Source organism: Sarcophilus harrisii, chromosome 4 (assembly GCF_902635505.1).
Source record: "Sarcophilus harrisii chromosome 4, mSarHar1.11, whole genome shotgun sequence".
NCBI lineage: Eukaryota > Metazoa > Chordata > Mammalia > Dasyuromorphia > Dasyuridae > Sarcophilus > Sarcophilus harrisii.
This window is the reverse complement of record NC_045429.1, coordinates 72,897,935-72,911,888: the sequence shown is the minus strand read 5'-3', so window position 1 is coordinate 72,911,888 and position 13,954 is coordinate 72,897,935. Positions and strand designations below refer to the sequence as shown.

General features: G+C 35.8%; 1 protein-coding gene across 1 annotated transcript in view; it reads left to right on the top strand.

Annotated features, from left to right (window-relative positions):
• COLGALT2 (collagen beta(1-O)galactosyltransferase 2) overlaps window positions 1-13,954 on the top strand; it is a 128,930-nt gene that overhangs the window by 101,401 nt on the left and 13,575 nt on the right. Inside the window, exons 7-8 of the mRNA XM_003767497.3 lie at window positions 6,996-7,072; window positions 11,014-11,120. Of these exons, the coding sequence (XP_003767545.1) occupies window positions 6,996-7,072; window positions 11,014-11,120 (184 nt within the window). The remainder of the gene's footprint in view (window positions 1-6,995; window positions 7,073-11,013; window positions 11,121-13,954) is intronic.

Genomic DNA, 13,954 nt, shown 5'->3' with positions numbered 1-13,954 from the left:
ATATCTTGTATTCTTTCTCTTTTTTTCTACTCACATTAGTTCAGTTCTTTATCACCTGCTTGGGCACCAAATGGAGTGTGCTTCCCATAGCCCTATGGCATCTTCCTTAAGAAGGATTAAGTACTCTTAAAACACAACTCTTCAGCAGCTAACAAAGTGATAGAACTCATTACTTCTAAGAGGTGGTACAGTCAGAAAGTATAATTCTTTTCAAGGAGTACTGGGATAAATGTATGAGTGGAAGAGCTATAAATAGCTAATAAGAGAAATTAGAATATCTCTAATAAATCTGACCTCAAAGACTGATTACAAGGACAATTGGGCCCTCTTAAGTGCCTTCTGGATCCCCTGTTATGTTATAGGTCTAAGCCTGTATCATTTTTCTTATTTGGAAAATAGTAGAGATATGGTGAATAGAGTATTAGACCTAGAGTCAGGAAGACCCAAGTACAAATACTAGCAGTGTTCCTTTGTTTTGTTTTGTTTTTTAGTTGTTTTTCAGTCATGTCCAATTCTTCATGACACCCATTTGAGGTTTTCTTGGCAAAGATATTGGAATGGTTTACCATTATCTTCTCCAGCTCAGTTTACAGATGAGGAAACTGAGGCAAACAAGGTGAAGTGATTTGCCCAGAGTCACACAGTTAATAACTGTCTGAGGCCAGATTTGAACTGAGGAAGATGAGTCCTTCTTATTAAAGGCCTGGTGCTCTATCTACTGTGCTACCTACCTTCTACTAGCTGTGTAATCTCAGGAAAATAACTCTCTCTCTCTGCCTCAGTTTTCTCATTTATAAAATGTAGATAATAACACCTAACTTCCAAGGATGTCATGAGGATCAAATGACATGATACTTATAAAATACTTTGTAAACCTTTGTAAACAATAAATGCTATTCCATTATAGGCTTTATCATCATCATCATCATCATCATCATTATATTATTGCTCTTTACCATCAGATATTAAATACTGGACACATAGCCTTGAAATCTGAACTGAGCTATGACTTTCAGAAACCAATCACTTTTAGCTCCTACAAGTAAATCAATGAGCAACTATAATGTCTGTTCCATCTTTGCCTGAAACAAAATAGCTAATTTTAGCATCTTCCTTGGCTGAGGCCATTTTTAAAATTCTACAAGCCATTTGTGCATCCTAAAAGATATCATAAGAAAGATCTGTTCGAGAGTAGTATAACTACTATGTTTACAGGATAAAGTAAGCAAAGCTATCTGAGAGGAAAGAAAGAATCAGAGCAACATTCTGTTCTGAAAGATTCTGGTGAATTCGTGTTGGGTTCGTTTTTCCCCCATGAAAATCCAAAAGGAATGAGAGCAGCAATAGAGCAGAACAAATGAAAACAGACTTGAGAGTAGCCTTAAAGTCGTATGTATTTGCAGAAAAATCAAGAAGAGGAAGTAGTTGCCAATTGTTACAAGCAGGTACTGAGATGAGTTTTTGTGTGGCTGATGAAGCGAAGACCATTATTTGATGGTCACACTTCACAGTGAAACTGAACAATCGAACATTGTGATTTCATGGTCTAATTTAATAGACATTCCTATCCAACACACATTTGTTAAGTATCTCCTGCAAACAGAGTGAGATAAAAAGGAAATAAATGCAAGAGAGTGTTTTAAGCAGTTATTTGAAGCAGCGTGGGTTCATTAGGTCCTTTATTCTCAAAGAGGAATCAAAATGATATCACTCTGTTAGAGTCAAGTTGCATTATGTCCAACTGTGGATGATCAGATTAATATGAGTTCAGAATGCTCTACCAGAGGTCAGGCACAAAGAGTCCATATGGACATTTGGAGGAGCTTCACTAATTTTGCACAACTTATGTTTCCTTTGGGCTAATTCAATTCTGCTTTGCTCATAGAATGCAGCACCTTCTCTGATGAGGGCACATCATCCTGTGTCAGTGTCTCCCATGTCGTACAATTATAAAGTTTGTAAGAGAGAGAGAACTTGAGAGTGTCCTTGTATTGTTTTTTCTGACCACCTCATGAGCTCTTTCTTTGCGTGAATTCCCCATAAAATAAAATTTTTGGCCAGCATACATTTAGCATTTGAACAATGTGTCCAGCCCAATGGCGTTGTGCTCTCTTCGGTAGAATTGTAATGCTTGGGTAGTTTAATTCAAGAAAGGACTTCAGTGTCTGGTATCTTATCCTGCCAGGTGTTCTGCAGAATCTGTCTAAGACAAATCAGAATCAAGGGAGGAACACCACTCTTAAAAGTCAGAAGACCTGGGTTTGAGTCCCGGCTCTCCTATCTAAGAGTGATAAAATCATTTTGATACCCTTACACAGTTCATTGTGACCTCGGAGAAATATTAGAACATTTCTGAATTTCATCTGTATTGGGGGTCAGTTTTACTTATACTACTTAGCCCATAGGTTGTTGTTGTTTTTTAATACAGGTGTTGTTATAAACTCAAAGTAATTATAATAATAGCAATTGACATCTAAATAGTATTTTAAATTTTGCTTTGCAAAAGCTCTACATATGATGTCTCATTTGATCCTCACAACAACCTTGTGAGATAGATGCTCTTATCATCTTCATTTTACAAACAGGAAACTGAGGCAGATAGTGGTTATGTAACTTGCTCAGAGTCATACATACAGCTAGTGTCTGAAGCTAGATTTGAATTCAGGTCTTTCTGATTCTAAGTCCAGATATTGTTTATATTAAAAATTACATTAAAAATATAATTTATATTCTATATTAATATTATATTCTAATGTATTTTATTTTTCTGCACTCAGAAATATCATTCTGAGAAGAGGTCCCTAAGCTTCACCAGGCTGCCAAAGGAAAAAGGTCAATACCCAAAAAAAGATAAAAACAGAAGGTTATTCTATTTGTAGATGACATTGTGCTGATTGCATCGAGACCCAGAATAGTCAAGCATTGCCTTAGTAAGATCCAGAGCATTCAAAAGAAATCAATCTAATCATCTACAGAGGGAAAAAAATCAAACACCTGAAAAAGGTGTATTACCTAGGCTAGAACATACTGTTGGATGGACAATCAATTGAGTCAACTGTGAGTATGTGTGTATATGTGTTATGTATAGTACATGTGTAGATATATGTGTGTGTGAATACATATAGAGAGAAAAAGAGAGAGAAAGAAAAAGAGACACAATGAGAAACAAAAAAGGAGAGACAGAGAGACAGTCTGTATATATAAATATATATATTTATAGTCTATGAGTTTACATATATATATATATATATATATATATATCTGACAAGGACATATTATATATATATATATATATATATATATATATATATATATATAGTCCTTGTCAGATGGACAATGTACATGGATGTACATAGTCTAGAACTAATTAGGAGACAAAGATTGAATTGGATTGGATTTGGAAAACTGTGCCATCCTTTAATTCTCCTGAGCTGCTCTCTGACATCCAACCCTTTTTTTTTAAAGCACTAATAGTCTTCCAATGATGATATATAGTTGTGAATCACAAACCACCACTATCCAGTGAATTAAAATTATGGGCAACCCAGAGGGCAATGGAGAGGCACATCATGGGTATCAGTAGGCTGAAGCATTTTGCCAAAGATATCTTGTATGTCATGAGAGGTAAAGAGAGCTCATTTAGAAAATGAATAAGTATAAAGAGCCAGACTGATCATTTATGATGAGAGAGAATGCATCAGGCATGTAACAAAAATATTTTGTTGTTGTTGTTTAGTCATTTTCAGTCAAATCCAACTCTTTGTGTCCTCATTTACAGTGTTCTTGGCAAAAATGCTGCAGTGGTTCTACATTCTGAAAAATAAATCATTGAAAAGATGCACTACATTTTAATACTATTTTGCAACTTGTTCTATTTGGTTTCCTAGAAGAAAAAGCAGAGCAGTAGGTAGATCCTGTAGCAGAGAAGGAAAAATTTTCTAACAGGGCCATTCAAAGCTGAATTCAGCCTCCCCTTGAAGTACCTAACTGTTTTCAAGCAAAAACTGGATTGCCATTTGTCAGATGTGATCGATTTATGGATTAGGTAGGTAGTATAGTGAATAAAGCAGGAGCCTTAGAGCCAGGAAAACCTAAATTTGAATTGTGCTTCAGGCACTTTTAATTGTGTGACTCTGGGCAAGTCACTTAATCTCTCTGTGTCTCAGTTCTCTCATCTGTAAAATAGGAATGCTAATAGTACTTCCCTCTTAGTCTTCATTCTCACTCCTTACTCTGTGTTACTCCATGGAACTGATCAAGAGCTGTCTTGTAGTTTCTGTCTCTATAATGTCTCTCACATCCATTCCCTTCTCACTGCTCACGTGGATACTGCCAGAAATCAGATCCTCATCACTTGTTGACTTAATCATTGCTGTAATCTCCTAATTGGAGTCCCTGCCTTAAATAATCTCCTACTCCAATCCATCTCTCTGTCTCCCATATCTCTTGTACCTTCTGATTCATCCCTCCCCTACTCAATAAACATCCTTATCTCCCTTATGATACATTCCTACAGTCATTATATAGTCTGTTCTTGGTGCTATTCCTCACATCTAACACTCAATTTCTGTCTAGTACCTTTGTACTTGGCCACCCCTTCTTCCCTCTGCCTTTTAGAATCTCATTTCCTTCAAGACTCAGCTCAATCACTCCTGACTCTCCTAAATGCTAATGTACATCGATGTACTCTTTATTTATTCTAGATCTGCATGTAAGCATGCATATAAAATTACATAATTTGGGTAGCTAAATGGCACAGTGGATAGAGTGCTTGCACTGGCGTCAAGAGGACCTGCGTTCAAATCCAGCCTCAGATACTTACCAGTTGTGTAACCCTGGGCAAGCCACTTAACCCTGTTTACCTCAATTTCCTTATCTGTAAAATGAGCTGGAGAAGGAAATGGCAAACCACTTTGGTTATCTTTGCCAAGAAAACAACAAGTGGGGACACAAAGAGTCAGACACAACTAACTAAACAATGTTTTATGTTCCATATGTATGTGTATGTATATACATACATATAGGTGTATATATATATATATATATATATATATATATATATTTACATTTTATCCCCAGATAGAATATTAGCTCCCTGATAATAGGGACTGTTTCATTTTTTTGTCTTTATATCCTTTGCACAATGTCTAGCATATAACAGATGCTTAATAATGCTTTTTATTTGATTGATTAGTTTAGATTAGATAGAATGCTGAAAGATTTTGGAACGATCTTGTGGTGATGTGGAATGACTCTAAGAAGTTACAGAGAAGGTCAGTGGATAGCTTTATAATAACTTTCCATTGGAGAAATCGAGGCACAATTTTCACATATAAGGAACAATAGCAAATTTGACAACAGAATCCACATTTCTCAGTAATTAGCTCATGTTTTCAGTCATTAAGCTGTTCATATTTGACTAGAAAAGTATCCTTCAGATATCTATTAGAGAACCAAGAAATGCTGTGTGATATGAACATCCTTTGACTTTTCTTCTAGACATGGGCATCATTCTTTCCCCACTCCAAACCAACCCTTCTTCCCATCTTCCTTATTTCTAGGCAAGATATTGTTTTCTCTTTCATTAATCAGGTTTGTATCTTTGTGATGTCATCCTTGACTCTCCACTCTCCTTCACTCCCTTTCAACTATATACAGTCACTGCAAGGTCTTGTTGGTAATTCACAGCCTTCACAGCATCTCTTATATTTTATTCCTTCTCTCTATTCTTTGTTGTTAAGTCATTTTCTGTCATACCTGACTCTTTGTGGTTCATTTTGGGATTTTCTTGGCAAAGATATTGGAATGGTTTTCCATTTCCTTCTCCACCTCATTTTACAGACAAGGAAACTGAGGCAGAATTAAGTGACTTGTCAAGTCTACTAAGTGTCTGAGACTGGGTTTGAAAATATGATGAGTCTTCCTGACTCTAAGCCTGGTACTCTATTCACTCCATCATCTAATTGCCCCTAGCTCTCCGATGCTACTTCAGATCCTCATCACCTCTCATCTGGTCCATTGCTATTTCTTCCTAATTTTTATGCCTCAATACTTTCCTGTTTGCATCTTTCACACAAGCTGCCAAGTGATATTCGCAAAGTATGAAGCCATCACATCACTCTTCTTTAGAAATTTTAATAGCTCTTTCTTCTAGAATAAAATACAAATTTCTTTTTTTTAACATTTAATGCCATTTATGACCTAGCTCCAGTCAGGTTTATTATGCTTTATTCTCCTTCAGTGACTTTCCAATTCAGCCAGACCAGCCGACTTGCTCTTTCTCATATGTAACATTTATCTGCCATTTCCCTGCTTTTCCACAGACTCTCCTCAATGCCTGGAATGCTTTCCCTTTTCACTCCCATCTATTGGAATCCCCCTTTTCCTACAAGTGTCATCTCCTACACAAAGGTCTGTTTTGATCCTCCCACTTTCTAGTGCCCTCTCTCCCTGGCAATAGTTTATATTTGGTTAGAATATATTTCACATTTATTTATTGTTGTTGCTTCCAGTAAGAGGTAAACTCTCTGCAGAGAGGCAAGTCGGCTTTGAAAACTACAGGTTGAACTTATTATATACTTAGAAAGAAAAGCAAGAAATATATAACCAATGCCTGCATTTCCAAGTGCAATATTCTTGTACTGTACCATATATACATACTATATATGGTGTGTATGTGTATGCACATCTCTATTTTATTTGTTGCTCATTAAGTTCAAAATAAAAACAAAATCTTAATAATATAATATAAGCTATCTAAGAGAAAGAACTTTTTAAAAAAATTCTTCTTTAGCACTTGGCACATATTATGTGCCAAATACTTATTGAATGTATGTATGCTTGATGAATTAGTGGACACACAGAGAACAGAGAATGCCGACAGAAGTCAACTCAATTCAATGCACATTTATTAGGTTATTGTTATGTACAAACTATAGTGCTAGACACTGGAATTGTATATTTCTCTTCCACTAATTATGTTCCTTATCTTTCAGTTGATCGTCCTCCAATTGAACCTTCCCAGTATGTCTCAGTTGTCCCCAAATACCCAGACAAGATGGGATTTGATGAGGTAAGGAGGGGGCTATCCACACAATAAAGGAAACTGTATTATATACATAATACATATATTATATTTGGATATAAGGATTGGATATCACATTTCTCTGAGAACCTACTAGAACATTTGGTTCTATTATTGATAAATTATTTGGTGTTCAGCAAATCATCAAACATATAGCAAGCACCTCAGATTTCCTTCTCTATAAAGAGGAGGATCATGGTAAAAGCAACTTTGGCATTTGCCAGAAGAAACTAATAAACGTTGAGTCTTGACACTGAGGTATATTTCTTAAGGACAGACATTACAATAATTTTTATGCATCTCAAGTAAGATTTTAATTTCATTCCACTACTTTTAAGTTAGGAAAAATCATTCTTGGATAAGCCCCTGCTTATTTTGTTTTTCACCTTTTGTGACTTTTCTGTTCCTTCTCTACATGAAGATGATATATAGGAGGGTGGAGTGGAGGAGAAGAGAAGAGATGAAAGGAAGAGAATGATGGGGGACCTAATCTGAACCCCTAGCTTGATAATAATACATTTTATCAGAAGCCCTTTAGGGAATTTCCTCTTCTCTCCTAGCTAATATGCTCTCAGTACCACTCTCAATATTCATGCAAGTAGCAGATTTCTTCATTCCACTTTTACATGGTCTCTCTTTTTATATGGTTCTACACTATATCACAGCCTCCCTCCTCTTATAATTATCATTATTGTAATAATATACTGCCTTTATATTACAATAATTATTTCATAATAAGTATAACATTATAGTATAATAATTATTAAAAAGTTATTTTATCATAATCCTTTCAATTATACATTTAAAAAATATTCTTAGAAAAGGCACCAGTATGTCAGAGATCCATGACATGAAAAAACTACATCTACAAGAAGCTAAGAGAAGCTAAGTGTCTTTAGAGACATTCATTGTTCTTTTCCCTAACAAAGAATATTGTTTTTTCCAAGTCCTGTTTCTAATTTCTGTAGGTCAGCCTTGAGAACATGTGCTTGGGATTCTTCATGGTTGGTTTTGTCTTAAAGAAGACAGTAAGAGTTTAGTCATAAAAGTCACAACACCAACACAATGAAGTTAGTTAAGGAGGGAATATCTTTTCCCAAAGAATAAATTAATAGTAGTAACAATTAATGTTTATGTAATGCTTTAAAGATAGCTAGTTATCCATCTCTCAGGGATGATTTAGGTGTGGATTGGCCCAGAGAGAAGGACATAGAAAAGGGGATGTCTAAGGGTCTTGTCAAGCTAGAATTTGGGGGTCTGGTGTGGCCAATGTTTGGATTGTATTTAGTTTAATAGATTTTCCCCCTCTACCTCACCCCATCCCACTTCCTATTTACAGTCTGCTAGGAATATATGCATGTGTTTCTCTGTTGTCTGTGTTATTCCTTTGTGGCTACAATTTTTATTGCCCTTGGACTGAGTAGCGCCTAGGGCTGGGTTTATATTTGCTAAAATCTGGTCTTCCCAGATGAGAAGTCTGTTTTTGCTCCTGTTCTGCTTATAGCCAGAACAGAGCACCTAGTGTCCCCAAATAGCTCCATTATTATCCATGTGAAAGGACTGTTGTTAGGTCACTCAGACAAAAATTGTAAAATTTGCACAAGGCAATTCACACACACACACACACACACACACACACACATACACACACACAGCCTGAAATAAATTTAGTGGGTTTTATGTAATTAAATATAAGTATCAACTAAATTAAATATGAATCATTTCAGACTCTCTTGAAGCCTTTTCTCTCTTTTTTGGGGGGAAAAGAAGAAAAATAGGCATTTTGTTATATATCATTTCAACACAACAGATAATCCTGAACACAATACCCAAATATATCTCTCTACAAAGAACATTCCATAAGTAAATAGCCATTTTTCCTATATCTTTAGAAAATCCACTTATCTCAAAACTTTTAGTTCTTTAGATTTCATTTTACTTTCCACTCAGATTTATAAAATATTGCAGCTAAAAAAAGGAGCTTAGAGATTTAGCCCCACCTCTCTATTTTAGAGACAAGTCTTACAGAGTTGATTCATTCAGAGAAAGACAGCTTTTAGTTTGCAGCCCCATTTATGCACTCATGGGATTTAGAGTTAAAAGGAATTTTACAGAAAATATTATAGCCCCAAATTTTCATTTTACAGATGAAGAAACTGTGGCCCAGAAAAGTAAACTGATTTGTCTGTGATCACACACATAGTCAACAAAAGAGCTCACATTTGAACATCCATTTAGAAAATGGATTCTAATTTTGACGTTCTTTCCACTAAAGCAAGTCACTTAGTTGGAAGCCCAGGCAGAAATAGAACTAGGGTTTCCTGTTTTCTAGACTCGTGTTCTTTCCACTAATCTACAGTTATCCCATCCACATTGTGACTTTCCCCATTGTGGTTTCGATATATATCATGGGTCAGCATAAGAAATCAAATGGGAATTTGGGGGGGAGTTTTGCAGAAACCACAGGCAACATACAGAGGATAGCAAATGACAATATTTTTACTTAACATTGACCTACATATAGTCTGTGACCAAATATTAACCCAAATTTTATAGTAAGGTACTGCAAACACCCCTTAAAAGAGAAAGAAAAACTTCTTTGCTGGTATATTCTACATGTTTTTTTCTAGATCACAAGGGCACTATGCTCTTAATCTCTAGCGTATGGAAGGAATTTTTATTGAAAAGGTTATAGAAACAAAATATGTTTCCACAAATAGAGAAATATCAGATTAAGGTATGGTTTTGTGAAATGGGTTATTACTGTGTTCTAAGGAATTATATTTATGAATAATTTTTTTAAAAAGGATAATGTATATAAAGGCATGCCCAGCAAAGGAAGCCTTTCAATATGAACTTTATTTACAATTTTGTGGTCATTGAATAATTGACTACATGTAACCTTATAAATAAACTCAAAATAAGAACACAACAAAATTTGGATCAAATACAATGATTGAAGTAAATATCATTGGGATAAAGTTAAAGGAAACTCTCCTATTAAGTGAATGAATGGAAAACCTTTATTTCTTATTATGGGCCAAATATTATACTGTCTCTTTGAATGCTTATTTCTTGAAGCAGAATGGTATAAAACCCTGTCTTAACAAAACTGTGTGTATTTACTACTTCTGAGCTTCTGAAATCATTTATTTGATTTGACTCCCTCTAGCAAGGTTTCTTAAACTTTTTCCACTTGTGACCCCTTTTGGGCCAAGAAATTTTTATGAGATCCCAGGTATGGAGGTATATAAAATAGGTATACAAATCAAACATTTACTGATAATAAATCATAATTTCACAATCCTCATGTTTATTTAGAAAGAAACCATATGGGATCACAATCCACAAATTAAAAAGCTTTGCTCTAGAGATTTTAGGAAATTTTTTAGTAGCATTTAGGAGATTTTCAGGAGCATCAAACTACCACTAGAGTGATTAAATGTAAACAGAGTTGATTTTAAGAAGAATTCTATTACAGTAAATATTTAGTAAGTATCAATTACATGCAAGGCACTCTGCAGATACAGAGATTTTTTTTAATGATATAGTCAGTCCTTTCAATGACCTATTGGGGGAATATATGGTTTATATATGTTTAAGTATTGCACAAAGTAAAGAGTGATGGAGACCAAGGTGGGATCCAAGCAAAGAGTTACATTGAAAATTTGAGAATAAAGACATTTTCAGCTAGTAATAATGGGGACGACTCCAAATGCCAGCATAAGCCTATTGCCAGCTCTCTATATAAAAATCAGTCTTCTTTCCTCAGCTGACTGATATCATTCCTGCTCCCCACACTCCATCAAAGCTTTCCCACTGCCTTTTTCTGAATGTCCAATATAATAAGATTTTGTTCTTTACTCCACAAAGAGTCTGGTGGGACTTATTTCATTTGTGATACTTTTCCCCTTTTATTTTCCATTTAGATTTTCATGATAAACCTCAAACGGCGGAAGGACAGACGAGACCGAATGTTGCGCACACTTTATGAACAAGAGATCGAGGTCAAAATTGTAGAAGCAGTGGATGGAAAGTAAGCTTCTCCATGTTTCCCCTCCCCACCTTGTGTATTTGCAGATCTTAATGAGTGGGTTCAGACAATAATAGCTTTGAAGTTGGTAAACTTTTCTTTCACAGCACACTCTAAGGCAACTAGCACAAATGAAGCAAGAAATGGGAAAAAGATGGGAATAAGCATCCAAAAAGCACCTACTAGGTGACAAGTCCTGGGTTAAATAAGCATTTTAAACAATTAGCTCATTTGATCCTCACAACTATCCTAAGAGGTAGGTACTATTATTATCACTGAGGAAAATGAAACAGATAAGCTTAATGACGAGTTCAGGGTCACACAACTAGGATCTGAGGCTGGATTTGAACTTGGACCTTCTGGACCCCAAGCCCAGCACGTCATATACTATACCATAAGTTGCTTCAAATAAGATAAATTAAATCAACCATTTCGCCTGTGTAAGCTATTTTTAATATCACAACTTCTTGTTTCCATTTTACAAATGAGGAAACAGGGAGTAACTTGCCCACCATCACAGAACTAGTCCATCCCAGAACCCATTTTTTTTATTCCATGGCCAGTGCTTGTCCCACTCCCTGTCACCAACTCTCTAAATCAGGACATTATTTTAGGTGGAAAATCATTCCTGTGCTAGGAACCTACTATTGCCAGGGTTTGACCTTCAGAGAACAGGGTTTTTTTCCTCTTGAAATCAGTCATATGCAAGTTGAACTGAAGGGAAACAGAATGATCTGTAATCACATTTAAGTGAAGAAATTAGATTGTGAGCTCCTTGACAGGAGCCTTTTTGGATTCCTTAGCCCTTCACACCATCCCTGGCTCATAGTTAGGTACTTAATAAATGCTAGTTGACCAATAATGTGGAATTGGCCAATTCCTCTTGGTGGGTTTCAATAAAGTTCCAGCCTTGGCCACTGAAAACTATTCCCCAATACAAAATTCTCAACAACTTTGTAAGTCTGTATGATCAACTGGTTTGGGTTGGTATTAACCCTGTTTTTCTTCAGTATATCAATATCTCAAAAGTTATAATATTCACCTTCTCAAGATGCTGGACCCTTAGAATCATAAAATTTTTTAAAAAGAAAAAAATAAAAAGATATATAATAAGAAATAAAATTTTTAAAAAAATCAAAAAATTTGAGCTGGAAGAGATTTTTGAGAACATCTAGTCCAATTGTTCATTGAATAGGTAGGAAAACTGGGAGTAGAAAAAGCAAAATGAGACCCGAGACCATGGAGCTAGTTAGTGACAAAGCTAGATATGACACCCAGAGCATCTGAAAACACCATGTAGTGATCTTTTCCCTTAAGCCCAAAAGAGCCAGCACATGATGAAAAATTATTTTTTTAAAAGTCCAACGTCTGGGAGAGTCTTTTGTTTCTTTAAATAATCTATAAAGGTGCCTCATTCCCTTTGGAGATAGCTAAGTAGTCCAGTAGATAGAGCATTGGACCTAAACTCAGGAAAACCTAAATTCAAATCCAGACTGGACAAATTTCACCCTCTGCGTACCTCAGTTTTCTCAATAGTAAAATGGGGATAATTACAGCATTTACTTCCCAAGGTTGTTGTGAGGACTAAATGAAATAATATTTGTAAAGTGCTTAAGCAAAATGCCTGGTATATAGTAAACACTATATAAATATCTGTTTCCTTTCCCTTTCAGTTAGTCAGAGGGTCTAAAGCAAGTTACTATATCAAGATAGAATTTCAAATCAATCTTTCTCATGGAATGTCTTATGGATGGAGGGGATAGATGGAGAATAAGATGTCTGGGGAGAAAGAAAAAACTTATTAGGAGATGAAACTAGCATGAGCAAATGCATTCTAGGTTTGGATTTGTGGGGTTTGGTCAGCTGGACCCCAAGCCTGTATTAGACATATTTCTTCATGCACTTAGCCAGTCTACCTCTGCTTTTAGTTTTCATTCGCCAAAGGCAAACAATCTACTTCAAGTCTTCTTTTCAGCCTGTTTTAGCAATCAGTGTCCATATTTTTCCTAACTATGAAGTTTGATTTGTCTCCCTTAAAGAGAAGCAGGGGTTGCACAGGGCATGATCAGGGCTGCTCCTCTGATTCCTGCTGATCACATATGACTAGGTTCTTGAATCTCCCCAGCTTCTGGTTTGCTGGACTCAGCACCGGAGGGACCTTTGGGGCTAATGAATCACCGGCTTGCTTTCTATGACTTAGGTGTGAAGGGCACTTTGGAGCAATGAAACCATTCTCTTATTAGCCACTGAGAGAAGAACTATGGGATCCACTGAGAAAGTTGAGAAGATGTTAAGTTTATCCAAGGTTTAGTTAAAGAGCATGATGAGGGGATTTCTGACGCTCAACTTTCAGTAGGGAAATCTTCTTCTGAGAAGTTGAGAACAGCAGAGCTACAAATGCAAAGTGGAGTAAGTTCAGGTTCTTAGAACTAATTAACTGAAGATGGAAAGCCACTGTGGCAAGTTTCTCCCTCAACCTTCTTTTCCTGGAATTGGAAGGTAGAAGGTTTTTTAGTATATATATATATATATATATATATATATATATATATAGCTTAGGTAAGCCCATTCCTGAATTTGGAACTAGTTCTTCTGTGCTTATTTTTTTCTCATCTTAGGTTAATAAATATCAATTCTGATATAGATACACAGGCTAGAAGACCATCTTGTAAGTTCATGAGATTTGGTGGTCTTGGGTCTTTGGACTGACTAGTAAGTAGCTAGGCAGGAAATCCCTAGCAACAACTCTGGTTCTTGGAACAAGACTACCATCACAAATATGACAAGCCCATGCTCTGGCCTGATTTGTCCAAATATATACTTCTTTCCAGAAGGCC